This window comes from Ursus arctos, unplaced genomic scaffold (genome assembly GCF_023065955.2).
Source record: "Ursus arctos isolate Adak ecotype North America unplaced genomic scaffold, UrsArc2.0 scaffold_2, whole genome shotgun sequence".
NCBI classification, from domain to species: domain Eukaryota; kingdom Metazoa; phylum Chordata; class Mammalia; order Carnivora; family Ursidae; genus Ursus; species Ursus arctos.
Window position 1 is genome coordinate 69530903 of NW_026622874.1, and position 18256 is coordinate 69549158.

General features: G+C 47.2%; 2 protein-coding genes across 9 annotated transcripts in view; one reads left to right on the top strand and one right to left on the bottom strand.

The window, feature by feature from the left end:
- The window catches only part of GLYR1 (glyoxylate reductase 1 homolog), a 33418-nt gene extending 16867 nt beyond the window's left edge, over positions 1-16551 (bottom strand). For 2 of the 7 annotated variants that reach the window (XM_057315088.1, XM_057315087.1), the window contains exons 1-6: positions 16442-16513; positions 15370-15406; positions 14224-14303; positions 5630-5768; positions 4847-5089; positions 58-144 (exon numbers count right to left, since the gene is read on the bottom strand). In XM_057315088.1, the coding sequence (XP_057171071.1) occupies positions 58-144; positions 4847-5089; positions 5630-5768; positions 14224-14303; positions 15370-15406; positions 16442-16479 (624 nt within the window). In that variant the 5' untranslated portion in view covers positions 16480-16513. Of the gene's footprint in view, positions 1-57; positions 145-4846; positions 5090-5629; positions 5769-14223; positions 14304-15369; positions 15407-16441 lie in introns of all 7 variants that reach the window. The other 5 variants (XM_044391515.3, XM_057315089.1, XM_044391511.3 and 2 more) reach the window with 4 other exon arrangements.
- A 132-nt stretch (positions 16552-16683) lies between these two features.
- UBN1 (ubinuclein 1) overlaps positions 16684-18256 on the top strand; it is a 36541-nt gene continuing 34968 nt past the window's right edge. The window contains exon 1 of one of the 2 annotated variants that reach the window (XM_026520380.4): positions 16684-17379. The gene's annotated coding sequence lies outside the window, so the exon portion shown is untranslated. The remainder of the gene's footprint in view (positions 17380-18256) is intronic. The other variant, XM_026520381.4, reaches the window with a different exon arrangement.

Sequence of the window (18256 nt, forward strand, 5' to 3'; positions counted from 1 at the left end):
GGCCAGGAAACCTGCTTGGAGGCTGAGCTTGTCCCGGCCCGCGGGAGAGCTTGTTACCTCGCTCACAGTCGGCTGCCATTTAAACGCGGCCATCGGTCCAGTCATCACCCCCTTCACGGTACTAGACTCAGGGATGGTGAGATCCTACAGAGGGAAAGACAGATGGTCAAGACACTGAGGCCACCGCAGTAGCAGATGTCTTCCTGCACCAAATCAGGGAGCGCCTCTTCACTGCTTTGCTTCCTTCAGTCACATTCCACCTTAAACAAAACCCCCTAGCCAACCCACCAGCGTCAGTCCCCAGGCACGGTTCTGACTGTCCATCGGGAGAAACCAGGCAAGTTCTCATCAACAGGGAGCAAGGCTTTCTTCTCTGTTCTTGAAATAACAAATTGTCTTCTTGTGCCCAAGTTTCACAAGGACAGATGTCTCTGGAAAGCCCAACTATGGTGTGCAGTGCTGTCAGCAAGTCACAGAGAAGATTCCTTACAGATAATCGCGAACATTAAGAAAACAGTACCGGCTTCAGAGAGAATCTCAGAAAAAACTAAGAAAGCCACATGGTGCTGATGAGGAAATGTGCCCAGCGTTTTAGCTACTAAGCTACTAAGTGACAAAGCCAGACTTCCAACCCAGGGCAGCTGGGAGCCAAGAGCCCCACTCTCTCCCCAGGCCGATGCCAGGGCAGGACCCAGTGGAACGGGGTGAACCTCCTCACCAACAGCCTGGCCCACACCCATCCTGGGCAGGGAGCTGCTTCAGCCTTACACCTGCTGTGCTCCTGTCCCCTCCACCAAGTTTACCTCACACTCCCTTTCCATGTGTAGGATCTTCCAGCCACGGTGGCCCTCCTGACATTTCTACTTGGAAATCTCATGGGAATCTTGATATGCCCCACTGAACTCTGGATCTCCCCACTCAAATGGCTCCTTCCACAGTGTTCTACCAGTGTGAGATTTTTGCGATCCTTCTTGATTCCACCCTCCTCTTACCTGCTAGCAATGATTATGGTTTTACAGTTGGGGATCTGTGACCCCTTTTTGCCACCCCACAGATAACACTCAAGCTAGGCTGCCATCACCCGTCACTTGGACTGTAGCAAAAGGGATCCCCCTGCTTCTGTTCTGGAACCCTGCAGTCTAGACTGTACAGAGCAGCTAGAGTGCAGCAGGCCACTTCTCGGCCTACAACTGGCTTCCTGTCTCACACAGTCAGGCTAAAGGTTTTATTATTATGGCCTATGGAGCACTACAAGTTCTACAACCCCCACTTCACCCTACTCTCTGAATTCATGTCCTATTATATCTTCTCCCCCTGACCACTCTCTAACTCACCAGCACCCCCTTGGCCCTCCATCCATTCCCCAAACACACCAAGCATATGCCTGCCTCAGTGCCTTTGCACTACTGGGAATGCTCTTCCAACAGTTGTCTACTTGGTTCACATGCTCACTTCAGGTCTCCACAGAAATGTCACACCTTATTGGGGTGCTTTCCCTGACTCCTCTATATCTTCCCCCTTTAGAATGTGATGCTGATGTTATAAGTGAGTTCTCTGAAAGCAAGACCTTTGTCAATTTTGTTTACTCTGTATCCCATGCTGGGAGCCATGTCTAGCACAGATTAGATGTTCACTATTTACTGAAAAAGTGAACATGAGAGGGGCCTTGTCTAACTATCACGCTGCTTTATCACTAGACATCTGGCTTATGGGGGAGCTGCTCAATCAACATGTGCTGAATAAAGAGCTCTGGGGAAAAAAAGAGGTGTAGTGCTAAGTACTGTCCCAAAGAATGTCCTGCCACGATGGACATGTTCTGTACCTGTTCCCTGTGGCTAGGGGCAGCATACCTCTGGTGACATGCTTAAGGTCCCAGGACAGAAGGAGAGTCAGGTGGAGACTACCGGCATTCCATCTGGCACTAGCCGAAGGCCTCGACTCCCAAATCATCACTTTCTGCACCACTCGGGGATCTGAGGAGAGCCACAGCCCTGATGGCTCTGTGCTGTCAGGGTGCTGTGTGCCTAGAACTGCAGTTCTCCTTCTCAGCCCAGGACTTGGAAACGAGAGCTCCTGAGAGAGGATAAGAGCACACCTCTCACACCAGAGTCGAGGCACGACCCAGCCTTTCCCCGTACGCACGGAACGGACGCCTCTGCGTCAAAAGGTCAGCCTTTTCCACTAATCCTCACGGGACAGGGGATTATGGCTCCGAACAGCAATCATCCGGGGCTCTGCCCTATTATCAGCCTAGGCTACTGCTGTTTCAGAAAGAAGCCCGACAGCCAAAGGACAATTACTGCAGCAACACAGGACCTATTCGATCAGAAGATGCACCAAAATTTCAAGCCCAGATTCCCTACATCTCTGAAGGCGCTTCATTAAAACCAACTGTGTGAACTGAAACACCTGTGTCCACCCTGCACCACCAGCCACACTCCTTCCTCTCCAGCTGACAAATCTTTCACTAGAGGCCGGGCCAAGCAAGGAGACTGTAGAAAGGACTGTGCTAAGGATAAATAGCAAGCAGACCTCTTGGCTGGGGACCTGACTCCAAGAACAACAGCAGAAATGTTACTATCCCCTGGTTAATAATTCAGACTCAAGGGCAAACTGCTTTTCCCTGGGAGCCTGTGAGAAGAGTCGCTGCAGTAAGCCCGGTGGCGGCCTCGGGTTACACGACAACTACTATGCTCTCACTGCACAACGGGCTACTGCCAGACACTGACAAACATAAAGCCATTCATCAAATGCGTAGTGTATGGCACACCATTCTTGGTGCTTTGCTCTTGTTACTCATTTAATTCTCACAACAAACCTGAGAGACAGGTATCACTATTATTCCCAATGATCAGACGAGGAAACCAAGGCAAAGGTAGTTGGCCAAGGTCACACAGCTGCAGCAAGTTATGGAGTCAAAGTTCTGACTCAGACCTCCTCCTCACCTCTCCTGCACACTCCTCTTTTTCCAAAAAGATGTCGTTTCTCTGCAGGGCCAGCACGCAGTTGGCGAGATCCACGGCTTTAGAAAGCAGAAAATAGGAATTTGGAGAACAGTATAAAAGCTGACAGCTCAGATGCCTCTGGATCCCCAGGAAACCAATTCAATTGGATCAAATTAGATCACACCCCCTGAGAAGTTCTTTCTGCACCTCGGCTAGCGTTTTCTCCACCTTCTCCACCTCTGGCTGGCGGTTCCCTGTGCTCACCGCCAGCCAGGGCTGTCCTAACCACTAGTCACTCTGTCTACACTCAATCTCAGGTCATCTAACGGTGAGAAGGACTTTCTCTAACACAGTGGTCACACAGTGGCAGCCCACAGGCTCAGTCTGGCTCGGAAATATTTTAAACTTTTGAATTAGCATGTAACATTTAAAATTAGAACATTTCACATAAAAATCTGTATTTCTAGCTTCTCTTGAGGAAAAACCAGACTACCTGGCAAAAGTTCGCTGGAACCCCATGGACAGAGCATGATCCCCCCAGAGTGCCAGCTGCTGCCACCCTAATGCTCTCAGCATGGAGGCAGGTCAGGGCTGCAGACCCTCAGCCAGCTCCTCTTGTTGCCATGACCTGTCTGGTCTCGCTGGTGTCTGAATTTGCAGGCCTTGATCTGGTGCGGTCTAGTGTTTCATCACGGCCTTATCACCCAACTGTTTCTGCCAGCCATCTGGCTCCTGTCCCCTTGATTGTGCTCTAACAATCCTCCCCTGTGTTTTGACAGACCACCTCCTCCATCTCGAATTCTCGTCCCTTGGCTTTTAAGACTTGACCCAAATCTTTTCAGGAAGGTGAAAGGTACGTTATTTCCATTTTATTTCACTGTGATGGCTCCTCTGAACCCCTCCAAGCGTCTTCCCTGCAAAGAAGACTCCTGCCCTTGACTCTGCTCCCTCCTTACTTTCTCTGAAGACCGATCCCACTGGGCCTCAGATATACTTTGCTCGTATTCTCCAACATACTTTCTACAGATTCGCTTCCCACACCTACATTCCATCCTGACATTAGTTCAAGGCTCCCTAATAGTCTTGGCATCATCTCAAATTCGTCACACTCAAAACAGAACTAGTCCTCTTGCTCCGCACACCAACCCTACTCCTGACTCTTGCTCTTGGGAAAGGTATTACCATTTCCCCAAGCAAAAACCTGAGATCATCTCCCTCCCCCTTTCACTCTGTAATAAGTTGCTAAATCTTATGAGCCCTTCCTCTGAGTGCCTCTCAGACAGTTCTTTTCAGTATTTGCTATCAGGATAACTTCTTATATAAACGCAAACCTGGGTTTAGCTTTCTGACTGGCTTTAGCCTTTCTTCTCTGCCTCCACCACTGCTAACACACAGCATGGAGCAGACCACCAGCTCCAACACGTTCGTGGCCCTCTATGGACTCCATGACATTAAATACTGCTTTAGTAAACCTTGAGGCCCTCCATAATCCAGTGACAACCCACTTTTAGCTCTCTGCTCTCCTCCCTGTACTCTACCTATAATGAGAATATCCACGCCAACATCAAGCCCCATGTAGGCTGGGCCCTCATCTCTGGAATGCATTCTTCCCCTCTTTCTTCTTAAGCCCCTTCCGGTGCCAGCCCTCACATGCTGGCTCAGGTAGACTATTCTCCCGCCTCGACCATCTAGTTGAGTGTGAGATCCTTTGCTGTCTTGTGTTCCTATTTCACGCCTGTGCATCCAGGCTGTGTCCCTCCCCTGGTCTGCTGGACTCTTTAGGGCAGCGCTTAGCACAGGTTTCTATGTCCACTCAGTGAGCTGAGGCACATTGTAGAGCTCAACTCTTTCATATACAGAAGGAAGTCACTAATCCCAGGAGCTGCAGAGATAAAACAAACCTTCTCATCCTTTGGGGGCCGACCCCGTTTCCGGGGACTCTGCTCTTGGGCTCTTTTCAGAGGGGACTTGGAGCCTCTCTCTGAAGAGCCTGAAGACACCCTCTTCTTTCCTTCTCCCATGTTCTTCTTCACCTTCCCTTCAGACAGGCTAAGCTTCCGCTTCTCATCACCTGAGTTTGGCCTACTTCTCTCCTCACTGGAATTACGCCGATTCTTGTCATCAGCAGAATTGTGGGACGATGTCTGAAAGTTTAATAATAACAATGATAGCCACCACAGCAGCCACTGCTGCTGCCACCGCCATTTACACAAGCCACACCCTAGGAGAAGCGCTTTACATGCTATCCACACAACAACCCTACAAAATAGGTTCTATCGCTCCCACTGATATTTGGGGAAGCAGATAAAGTCAAATCACTTGCCTATAGCCCGAAAGCTAAGAAGTGGGATTTACACCCAGGCAGTGGATATACCCCAGAAGCTACACTCCTAATCTCTAGGATGTAAAAGGGAAAAATGCCTGTGTTGTACTCAAAAGCTGAGATACTTCTCCTGAGTCCAAGTGACTTTCCTAAGAACAGCAATCTATTTCAGAAAAGTCTGCGGCATGCATGGAGTTTCAAGCTGATAAGCAAAACGAGGATTCCCTAGAACTGAAGTAGTGTTTTCTCCATTGGCATTTCATAAGAATAGAGCTTTAGGTTTGGGCCATATTTAATCTGTTAGTTACAAGGCCAAAATAACCAGTCCGATGTTGGAATAAAGCAAGAATCAGTCTCTCACCTGGTCTTTCCCTTTGGCTCTCCGGAGGAACTCTTCGACAGCATCCACAGCCTGCTGGAAGCGTTTCCCCTTGTTAATCTTTATCATTTCCTCCTTGTGCGCATGGTATGGCTTTAGCTGTTCCACTTTGATCCAGGCACTAGCAGAAAACACACATGGAAAGGGTATGAGCCACACTGCCCATGCCAGAAATGATCAAATACCTCATCACAACAGAATGCAGATAACTGTTTGGTTTAATTGGACTTTGAAACAGGCATGCCATTTTTTCAAAACATGTTACCAACCACCCCAAACTCTTGGAGTGTTATAAAAGTATGTCTTTCTGAAACAAGTCGAGCACAACCACCACGACCACCCAAACCAAAACATCCTCCACAAGTTCCAGGCTATTAATGTCCACTCTTGTTCACCGGCTTTCCACACTAAACCACACATCATCTGCCACTTGTGCAAGACAGAGGAAGCCTGGAGATGTTCTTTCATTCTCATCACAGAGCCCCTCATGGACCCAGGACATCAGGAAGCATCATCGACCACAGCAACGTCATTGCCCAGTCAACACCCAAATCAGAAAGACAACCTGTCAATCAACGGAGAATGAAGGATGCTCCCATGGCTCAAGGAATGCAGCATCTGAAATCTGCTGCTCTTACAGATATTTGTTCATAAATGATCCTGTCGTGGCGACTAAACCACACGAAACATGTGACACACGATTTGGAATCAGGGGAGCAGTCGTCACAGGAGATCTTCAGAAACAAGATTCTGCTTGTGATTAAAAGTAGAACATACCCTTATGATGTTTAATTTTTAATTCCTACCATCAATGTGTAACACACCCAAGTAAAAAAGCCATCAGTTGTCACTTTTAGAATGTCTGGCCTACCAAACTAACCCGAACAAATCTGTCCCAGCTGGTTTCCTGTGGTTTTCCTAAATGACATTCAGCGTCCCAGTACAAAGAAGGGGATTTTATAGGCTTGGCGAGGTAACAGTTAACTTACATACATTTTTACTGTGTAATACAGGTTTCATAGCATAACCTTCTGAAAAAGGGGGTCAGGTTAAGGATAGAGAAATAGGAAATAGGATAAAGCTATCACACTAAGGGTCCTCTCCTTTAGAGAAAGCTGGAGAATATTCAGTAATAATAGTAGATATGTGAGGCGCCTGGGTGACTCAGTTGGTTAAGCATCCAACTCTTGATCTCAAAGGTAATCTTGATTTCAAGATCTTGAGTTCAAGCCCCACACTGGGCTCCACACTAGGCATGGAGTCTATTAAGAAAACAACACAAAAAGTGCTAATCTCTACATAAAAATAGTGCAACCAAACCAGCAACGGCCACCCATGCTTTGAGTGTTATGCTAATAATTGTGACGATGAATCTGTACAAACACAATAGCCATGGGACTATCAGCCTGCAAATGTGACAGCAAACCAATACTAAGCACATTACCTATGGCTAAGCGAAACCACAGAGAACAGGATAATGAACGAGGACTCAGATGCTGTCTCACTGCATAGAGCTCCAACCAGGTGAGGTAAACAGGTACCTTCCAATGACTAACTCATCTTAAAGTCTGAAACTTGACATGGCAGATTCAATTGGTCTATTCTACAGTGAGAAAAATGGAATTATATTTTGACTTTACACTGCCTGGCAGGTACACCACTGAAGAGACCCCTCCTGCTCCTCCTCCCATTTAGTGTTTCTAAGGACAGACCACGAGAGGAGATGCAAAGCCTGACACGCCCTGAAAAGCAAGTTGTCCTACTGAGATGACACAAGTACCGGCAATAAAGCTTAAAGAGCCACATGCTCTGGACATGCCTCTCCCTTCTCTGAGCTTCAGGTTAGAAGCTGAGACCCACACAAGTTTTGGTATAAGATCAATGGGGTGGTTTTTATGGAGCCCCTTGAGATGGGACAATACACTCTACGCAACCTAATCCCTGCCTCCCTCTTCCCACGTGAACCTCTGATTCAGAGGAATTGGAGAAGTAAGGACATCCGTGGAGGAAGCACCAATAATCCATGCCCATTTTTTTCACTGAGGCATTTTAAGTGGATTACTGATTTCTACCAGAAGAATGGTACAGTCAAAATTACATTCATCCTGAGACGGGCATTTGAATACTGAAATGAAATCTCCCTCTCTGACCGTTTTTGAAAAGTGAAAATGGTTTGCTTAAAGAATGGACAATATAAATATCAAAAGGATAAATGCAAGAAATATTAATCTAGTTAAGGAATCAGCCTATCGTTGAAGCACTGTGCCCCATCGAAAAATTATAAATAAAAAGCCAGCCCACCAGAGCCCTAGGAGGATTACCTCTTGAAAGCAAGCCAAACTGAAATCACTTTAGCCATCTGAACAGTTTTTTCCCTAAAGGCTGTATTGCAAAACCCGGTCTCCTTAAAGAGTATGCTTTTCAGCCAGAGCTTCAATAATGCACCATTCTCCAGTACACTGAGGCCCATCAGCTGGGCCTGGCATGCAACTGGTGCTCAATAAATAATCACTGACTAAATGAAGCCTTCTAAGCATGTTCAGAGGGGCTGGAATGCTGACCTCTGGGCTAAATGTTATAAGGCTTCGGTGGCCTTTTTTGGTTGTTGTCGTCTGTAAATTTTTGTTTATCACGACCCTGAGATTGAGACCTGAGCTGTAACCAAGAGTTGGGACGCTTAACCGACTGAGCCACCCAGCAGCCCCCGTTTGTTATTTTTTAGGTGACTTCTGTTTCTTTCTGTGATATGAGCTGTGACTTATGATTTCCTTCCTATCATCCTCCTGACGCCCATATGGAGCTGGACCTTTTCAGCCTAATTTGCTGTTGGGCTGGGAGTCAGAAAAATCAAGCTTAGTCAAGTGGTGTGTAAAGTATGAGCCTTTGCTTTTACATACAAGGAAGTAAATCCCATTGTTTATAGCGGCAATCAGTGAGGTCATTACGAAGAATAAAACGGAAGGTCCCTTAAGATATCTGGCTACGTGGAAGAAAGCAAGATGCAAACAGTGTGTGTAGTACACTATCGCTTGTGTAAAAACAAGGAAAAAGGAGTATGTAACTTCTCGATTCTGCACACAGTGTCTTTGGAGGGACACGCCATAAGAAACTAGTAAAACTGGATGCCCAAGGGCTGGTAACTGGGTGGCTGAGGGACAAGGATGAACGGAACTGTTTCGCAGTTTATAGCTTGATTTGGGTGGGGGGGGGGGATAAACATATATTATCTTTAAGAAACAACAAATCAACAATAAAGGCCTCTGTTGTAGAACATGGGCTCCTCTGCCCAGGGGGCTGTCCCCATGACTTCCTCAGGTAGGTAGCTACTGCCTGGTTGCAGGTATACCTGCACCTATAACACAGCCAGGAGCAGCAAACTTACCCTGGTATTCTGATACACTTCCTATAAATTCTTTCATTTGCGAATATAAACTTTCCACTATAAGCCACTCTCAGGTTACACGCTCCACTCAAAATGAATTTCGACACCTCACATTTTCAAAAACTTCCATAATTTCGACCTGCTTTTCCCTAAAGTTAAAATAATACCATGTACATATCACATTAAACATGTGAGTTTATGAATAATCTCCAAACTCTCACGTATGTGTCTCAGACTTTGCATGACACAATGACCTGGGCGGGAGTGGGGGTGGGAGGGAGAACACACTTGTGTCAGCACAGTCCAAAGGTGAGAACGAAGACGGGGTCAGAAGATGTGGGTTGCTTCTCATCTAGACTTGGTGAGTAGTACTGAGCAAACGATTTGTATGCTTGCCCTGCTTTAAAACCACTGAAAGAGGCTGAGGATTACTAAGTTGTTACAGGTCCAAGTCTAAGCTGTTCAGAAATCAAAGACACTCAAAAAAACCACAAATCAAAAAATCGAAAAAAAAAAGTCACTAAGAAAATAAAAGTTTGTCTATTAATTTCAAGCAATGATTATCATACAGACATCAACAAAGACTTGCAGATAAGATAGATTTAGAAGATTCTGTTTTCAAAACTTGAAAACATTCCCAAGTGCTGGATAAGGCTTCCAAGCTGGGCTGCCTATGCCAATATGGCCAGCTGCTTCTTTTGTGCCAGATTCTTTAATTCTGGTGCATGACACCTGCTCCTGGAGTCCACTGTCTCAGCCATGAGGCGAGTCATCTGTAGGATGGATGCTGGTGCTGGGAGAGGAAAACCTACTCAGTGCTCTCTAGGACAGGTATTGTCCAGCCCTGGCAGAGGGACGCTGCTGGCTCAGTCCAAATAGCAGCGTACTCACCATCCATCTGGCTCCGTTCTCCAGCTACTGCACAGTGTTGGATGCAGGGAAAGCGGGGCGAACAGGCGCCAGGCGAAAAGAAAGAGGGATGCTCGGATGGCTCCAATCTGCTTGTAATTACTTTTCTCCAAGAGTTACTTTTGTACTCACTCACTTCATACCTTATACATCTGCCTTGATGTAAAAAGTATCTCAGGTTGTGATCCTGGACATTCTATCACTGAACTCCACAAATCTCCTGCCTTTCAGTGTACAAATCTGTTAAAAAGTGAGAACTAGAACAAATATCCCATCCATTTCCCAAAAGGGCTGTTGTAGGATCAGGTATGAAGACTGCTACAGAAACTCTCAGATGGTCATTTGGGATCTACCCTCTTCTGCCACCAGTCTTCTCCTCAACTGTTTATCTCTGGGCATTTTTTAACACCCACAGACTAAATGAGCTCCCTCCATCCTGCCATCCATGGCCACTGATGAAAATTTCAAACCCTAGGCTCAGTTTCTATTCTGATGGGCAACTCCCTCTTCAAGGTGGGCTCTCATGTGCCTGAGACTTCATCTGTGGGTGTGGTCACCTGGTAGAGTTGTCAAAGTTATTTTAAAGTTATTTTTCCCTCTGTACCTCCATGAAATAGCAAACAACCATAAGTAACCCCACACTGGCCATCGAGGCTCGGAGAGCTGAATCCAGCCATCTTATTAAATCCTTCCCCTTCCAGGGGCGTCTGGTTATGAAGGTCTGGTCCTCTCTCTTCCTAACGGGACACCAACACAATTTGTAAGATGTTTTGACAGAGGAAGAGCAAAAAACTAGTTTTCTAGATGACTGAAATCTTTTTATCTTTTTTTAAGATTTTACTTATTTATTAGAAAGAGAGAGTGAGAGAGAGACAGTACAAGTGAGGGAAAGGGAGAAGCAGGCTCAGGAGCCTGACACGGGGGCTTGATCCCAGGACCCTGGGATCATGACCTGGGCTGAAAGAAGGCAGACGCTTAACCGACTGAGCCACCCAGGCACCTTTATCTTTATCTTAATGAGCTACCCTTTTTCCTCTTTAATAAAAAGCCTTGCTAATATTAAAAAAAATCATATCTAGGGGCGCCTGAGTGGCTCAGTAGTTAAGTGTCTGCCTTTGGCTCAGGGTGTGATCCCAGGCTCCCTGCTTTGCTGGGAGCCTGCTTCTTCCTCTCCCACTACCCCTGCTTGTGTTCCCTCTCTTGCTGGCTGTCTCTGTCAAATAATAAAATCTTAAAAAAATTCATATTAACACTTTTCCCCATACATAGTGTACAGTTTTGAAAAGGAACATCTTTGACTGAATCCTATATTGTTCAGGAATTCAGAGGAGCCCCATAGGGTCAGACCCTATCCACCAGTCAGGGCACCTGGGTGGCTCAGTCAAGAGTCTGCCTTGGGCTCAGGTCATGATCCTGGAGTCCTGGGATCAAGCCCGTGTCTGGCTCCCCGCTTAGTCGGGAGCCTGCTTCTCCCTCTCCTCCCCCTTTGTGCTCTCTGTCGCTATCTCTCTCTACTAAATAAAAAATATATATATATACACACACACATATATATAAATATATAAACAAACCGACCAACCTGGCTGAAGTCCTTAGGAATTTCCAACTCTCAGATGCCTTTCTTTTTCAAACACTAATGCTCTCTCTCTCTCTCAAGTTTCCCTTACTTAAAGCCACCTGCTTCTTACCAGCTTATGTGCTCTCTTGTTCTACATACACACACACACACACACACACACACACACACTGACCTGAAGTTTACTGAACGCCTGTTGTGTGCCTACACCACACTACAAACAAGTGGCACTACTTCTCCTTTATAACTATGAATTAGGGAGTATCATCCCACATGTGGGCAAGGACACAAAGACTCAGAGAGGTGAAAATAGCTTGCCCAAATTATAGGAAAGGTGCGATGGCATCTGAATACACAGCAGGCCAGCATCAAATCCAGAGCTCTTTCTTCAAAGTAATTCCCTAGACACTTCACCTTCAGATAATTTAAAGATAGTAAACACTGCTGATCATTGGTCACTAAGAACCCTTCTCTCTTCAGAGAAGTGCCTGAAGATCCTTACCCCTTGTTTCCTTTGTCAACCGCCTAGCCACAAAAAGATAATGTGTTGGTCCTGTGACAACTTATTTTTTAATAACTTTTTTTTTTAAAGATTTTATTTATTTGACAGACACACAACGAGAGAGGGAATACAAGCAGGGGGAGTGGGAGAGGGAGAAGCAGGCTCCCCGCTGAGCAGGGAGTCCAACGCGGGACTCGATCCCAGGATTCTGGGATCATGACCTGAGCTGAAGGCAGACGCTTAACGACTGAGCCACCCAGGTGCCCTATATTTTAGTAACTTTTTATGTGGAATTCTACCAAGGGAATTTAACAAGCTTAAAGATATTATATCTAACAGTTGCCCAAAATCCAGCTGCTTATGAATCTCCTCAGAGAACTTTAGTTAGAAATCACATCATCACCACCACTACTAACACCATTAGGTTATTTTTGTGTTCAGTAAATGCATCCCTTTCACTGGCTTCACCTGTTGCCTGGTTAAGTGCTGAAATGCACTCAACTCCAATTTTCTGTCTCACCTGTAGCATTTTTTATACATAGGCACCCGTTTACTCTTCTGACCTTCCAACATTTTTTTTAAATTGTAAGAACACAATGGCTTTCAGGCCTCCTGTAATCTGATCAAGCCCCCACTTTCCATGAGTTTCCACTTTTGTTCTAGACTTGTACATCTTCGTTTAGCTAACCAAGTCAGGTCAACCATATTGCCTGTAATTCTCAAGCACGGTTCTTTACCCCAGGTGGGGAGCCTCTCTCTACCCACACATCCAACTTAACGCCCAGTTGCTCACAGTATTCCCACTGATGCACTGCCCTTCTTCTTCCCGCCTGTTCAAATTCTATCCATCCTTCAAAGGTGGATTCTAACTCCACCTCTTCCATCACCCTTCTTTGATCTGCCTGTTCTCCACTGATCTCTCCTTGTTTTAGAACCCTTTAACAGTCACCTGTATCACTTACTCTGCACTTATCCTGTCTGAAATGTTTATGTCTTCTCACCTGAATTCCTGAAAGGCAAGGACCACAACATTTGCTTTTCTCTGGAAGCTCCTTTTGGTGTCAATAATTCGAAGTGTGGCTGTACGATTAGCACTTGTTTTATACACCGGGGCAATCTTTCTTGTAATGTCAATGGCATTATAAGAATATTCTGGGTACTGGAGTGTGTCTGGCTCTCACAGCTCTGGGCCAGTGACTCCCTTGAATCCTGTCGTCAAATGGCTGCTAAGTTGTTTTGTGACAGAGAACTGGTTATATTGGTATATAAGGTAAACATACCATTTAAACTCTAAGCCAGGGGGTGCTTGAGTGGCTCAGGCTGTAAAGTGTCTCCTTCAGCTCAGGTCATGATCCCAGAGTCCTGGGATGAGCCCCACGTCAGGCCCCCCGCTGAGCTGATTGTGCTCACTTGCACGCGTGCATGCTCTCTCTCTAATAATAAATAAAATCTTAAACAAAAACAAAAAACTTCTAACCTAGGCTGAGCACTATGGCGTATAAACTCCTGAATGAGTGAAGAACACTGTTTACGAGAGATTTTGTTGTAGAAGATCATATATAACTTTCTAGGAATGTATATTTTAACACCGGTATTAGATTCCTCAGAAAATTCACATTTTTCAAGCCCAAAACTACATTCTTCTCTAAAAATTCTACGTAGAAATGCAACTACTTAAACCATCTAGCTATATCCAGGTAATCAAATCCATGTAATAAAAAGAAAGCTGAACAAATCACTGGAAACTCAGATAAACATGCATTCTCCTCCTCACTGTGACCTATATGGCCTATCAAAGAATCTCAAATGAATGGTCCTGATTTCACTGCAAACCTCATACATGAACCTCAATGATAAATAGCCATTAAAAGAGAACCAAACATGGCCCTTATAAAAAGGGTATTCGATAGAGTCGAATTAAAAACCAATGGGATTCAACAGAGATTGAGAAATAATCTCATTGTGATTATCATATTTAGAAGATAGTGAATCCTATTTCTAACTTGACTGACATTGTTACTGGCCCCAGGAAAACTGCAATGAGCTAAGAATAGCACCTTTTATTTAGGCATAAAGCCAGAACAACATGCCCTTCTGAGACTACAGTAAAAATGAACTAGGGTCCCTAGAATATTCTCACAAGCAGCTCAGATCCAGGGCAACGCCCAAACAAAGGGAAAGTGAAACTCTTGATGAGCACTACTCACTGATCTTCTGTTCCAAAAAACTTCACAAAGAAGCATTTCTTTCCACGCGGTTTCTTCAAGTCTTTGGGTGGATTAACAATCTGGGGAGTAAAAGGAGTGGAAAACGTTTTTCCACACTTCAAAGTTGGTAAGAAAAAAAATGAAATAAAACAAAAGGAATATATTTAAAAAGAACCCAGATAGTACATGTTCCAGTCTAGCAGTTTTCTACTGAGATGTGTAGAAATGTGCAAATATTCTAGAAGTTCCATCTACCATGCAGCAGTGTTCAGTAGGTAGAATGGTAGAATACCCCTTCTACTGCAATGGCACTGTTTTAAAAGCCATTAAAACTAAGATCAACGGCAAACCCCCCCCAACCAGGTGACCCTGTCATCACTGAAGAAATGCAGAGAACACTCTTAAAAATACTTCGGTGAAGTAATGATGTTAAGTGGTGACTACGCTTATTGTGGTAAGCATTGTAATGTATAGAATTACTGAATCAATACGTTGTACACCTGTAAACTACTACAACGGTGTATGTCAAATATGCTTCAATAAAAAAAAAACTGCAGGAAGAGTTAAGACAGGTAATAATGACAATGAAGAATTGAGGCAATGAAAATGCCATATTGCAAAGAGACAGTCTAAAGACATTTCCTGGGCTCCTAGCAAGAATATAAAAACAACATTTGGAAAGCTATGACGGATCGCCTCATGCAAAATCTGGAATGCCAACTTCTGCAAAGATGCACTGGAGCAGCACATATGGTAACATGGAAAGAAGATTTAAACTTAGTTGGGACAAAAATACTTTGACTTTTCACTAACCTACATTTAGATTCCTCTCTTCCTGGAGAATTTATTTTCTTCTCCTTTTGTTAATTTCAGTGTAAAGCTAAATTCAAATTAGAATTGATTTTCAGGATTAAAAAACTTCACCAAAACCATCTCTGATTCAAGAGATAAGCATTTGCTGCAGACTAAATGACCTGGTTTATATTATACTGCCTTTTCTAAACACAGAGCAGAGAAAGAAAAACTGAACGTTACTTAAATAGGTCCAATTTAACTAAATGCCAGAAATTGAGGGGAATCAATCTTACATTCTCCACCTTCTCAAACCCAACTTCAGGTATCTTCCACTAGCAGCAAGACACTCACCTTTCCTGGCCAAGGAGGATACCGGCCGAGTTTCCCCCTAGAGAAAACACACAGTCAGCATTTACCCTGAAAAGCCAGTCCCTCTCCTTCAACCCACTCAACGTGAAATTTATTTTCCTAACTCTCCACCTGCACCCTCAAGTACCAAAACAAAAGCTGGCAAACAGGAGTTCTTAATTTGGCTTCCACAGCTGGGCCCAAGAGGCCCAAACTCTTCAGAAATGAAATACAAAGTGCATAAGGTATGTGGACTCTTGGTGACAAGAAATACAAAACAACAAAACCAATCAAGAGTCACTTGTCTAGAGCCTCCCCGTGACGGGGGTTGGGGGGTAGTTTGCTCTGTAAACACAGACTTCCCCTTACAAAGTCTGGTTTAATTCACCGTGAGACCAGCCCCGCTCTGACAAATGCTAATGGAAACCTTCCTCTGGGTCGAGAAGTGAGCTACGTCGCTCCAGGGAAGCGGCGACAGTCAGTCTTGGTTCGGGCGGTTGTCTGGGACACAGAAGCAGACCACGAGAGGCACCCAAGAAGGCACCGGTCACTGCCAAGCCTTCGGCTGTAAAGGAGAAGTCTCCCTTCCATTTCTTCACGGGGCAGCGCCAGCAGTCCGGTTTCGACACCCCCAGCCGAGCCGCCCGTACAGGTCGGTTCCATCGCAACGGGAGTATTGACGGGCTTGCCCAGGCGAGATGGCCCCGCGGGCTCCCCGGCTCTCCCGCTTTCTGTGGAGCCTCAGCAAGACCCCAAGGACCTGGCGTCCGCGGAAGCTGTGCGGCGCTGGAGGCTCCCTTCACCGTGGCCGCCGGCGTGCAGGTGCGGAGCGAAGCCCTCCCCCGGGCGGCCTTGGGGCTCAGAGCCCGGCCCGCCGCGGCCACTCTCGGCCTCAGTCCCCCGGGGCCGGGCTGCCCCTTCCGCCCGGCGTCACTCTCAACGCCGGCACCTCGTCTTGCCCTCTCTCCGCAGCCTGGAGTGCATAGAGAGGCAGCTCCGGAGCTGGCCGCGAACCCCGCGCCCAGTCGGGGAGCTCCCCGGCGCACCTCGCTTAGCCCTAGCCGCCCGGACTCACCACACCAAATCGCCGAGCCGCAGACTCACAGCCGCCATCTTACCACCCAACCACCGCCGACGCACGGGACGCCGGGAACATCAGGTCGCCCCGGCACCGCCCATTGGAGTGCTCCCGGCCACGTGACGGGGGCCCGCTGTCATCGGCCACGCCGCTGCCCTGACGTCACCGCGCCCGGAGTGGTTCATTGGCTGGCCGAGCGGCACGTGACTCAGGCGCCGCGCTCTCGGCGCGCCGGAGCCCGGAGACTCCCGGCTCCTTCCCCCTCCCTCCGGCTCGTGACAACGAAGCGCCCGTGGTCTGAGGCGGCGGAGGTGGTGGCGGCGGCGGTGCGGCCGTTCGAGTGAGCGAGGGAGCCGGCCCTGCGGCCCGCCCCGCCTCTGGGCTCTGGCCTCCAGCCCCCTCCCGTCGGCGTTTCCGTTACGGCCGTTAGTCCTGCGCGGGGGCCGGCCGTGTCGCCTCACCGGGAGCTACCCTGACGGACCTCGGCGCGGCCTGGAAGCCAGCCTCCGCCCGCGCCCGGGGCCCGCGCCCGGCGGGCTCTGCGTGGCCTCGCCCGGGAGGCGGACGGGTCCTTCGGTGCACGCTTTCTAACGGCCGGCGTCCAGAGAGAGGCTCGGAGCCCGCGTCCGCCGCCTCAAGTTCTCCCGGGGCTCCAGTGCAGCCCGCCCGAGGTCCCGAGCTGCTCGACCGACGTGGAGCCGGCGTCTCTCCACTTCCTCCGGGGCCGGCGCGGCGGCACGGCCGGCGAGGCTTCCCCGGGCGCGTGGGGACCCGGCCATGGGCCGCGGTGCGGGTCGACCACCCGCCGGGAGGCATGGCTCGGGGACCGGCCGCTAGCAGCGCCGCAGCCCGGGCGCCTGGGCCGGCATGAGGACGGCCGCCGGGGGACGAGTGCGGCCCTCGGGGTCGTAGCCTGCGTCGCGCCGGGGACAAAGGTGCGTGTCTTTGTCGGGACCGGGCTCTCACGTACGCCTTGTTGTAGTTTGACACTTTTAGAGAAGTTGGGAGCTGGCTGTTGTGACAACAGGAAGGCAGATGCTCGCGTAGTTTGAGTACGTGAAAACCAAGTCATTGAATGGGGAACTGTTAACAGCAGTTCAGCACAGGGCCCAAATACCCCAGGTGGAAAATAACAATTTTTGAAAAGGTCCCAATCCCAGTTGCAGACTCCAGATAGTCTTTATGTGTCGACTTGGAGTTTTTCTTGAGTCACCCTCTGCTTGAAAAGGTGGCGGATCCTCACGCATCTCCTGTAGGTGTTTTTGTTATAGAGAGACTTCGGTTGTAAGAGTGTTTTGTTTGTTTGTTTTTAGCGAGTTGGCTTGTCCGCAGCTTGGTTTTTCTTGGAGTTCCGTTTCCCTAAAATACCGGCAGTTGGTTTCAGGAGCTGTCATTTACTGTTTTATATTGTCCTAAGGACACACCAGTAATTGAAAGCACATTTATGATTCCAGGAAATGATTTCATAAAATTTAACACACGTTCCTAATTTTATAACTCTTAATTTTTGAGCAATTAAGGCTATTTTAATGGTTTGATAAAATATATGAATTTTAAATCAATATCACATTGGACCTAGAGGCGTTCTCATGAGAGTCAGAACATGGCAAAGAGTATATGTTTACTGTTATCCTGAAAGTTCTAGCCAATGCAATAAGACATGAAACAAAAATAAGAGATGTTTCAGAAAGAAGAAGAAATTCTTATTTCCGGGAATGACAGTACAGCCTGTTGGAGGGAGGGGGGAAGGGAAAGCCATTAAATGAGTTCAGTAAGAGTAATTACAAAATCATCATACAAAATTAAGTTTTT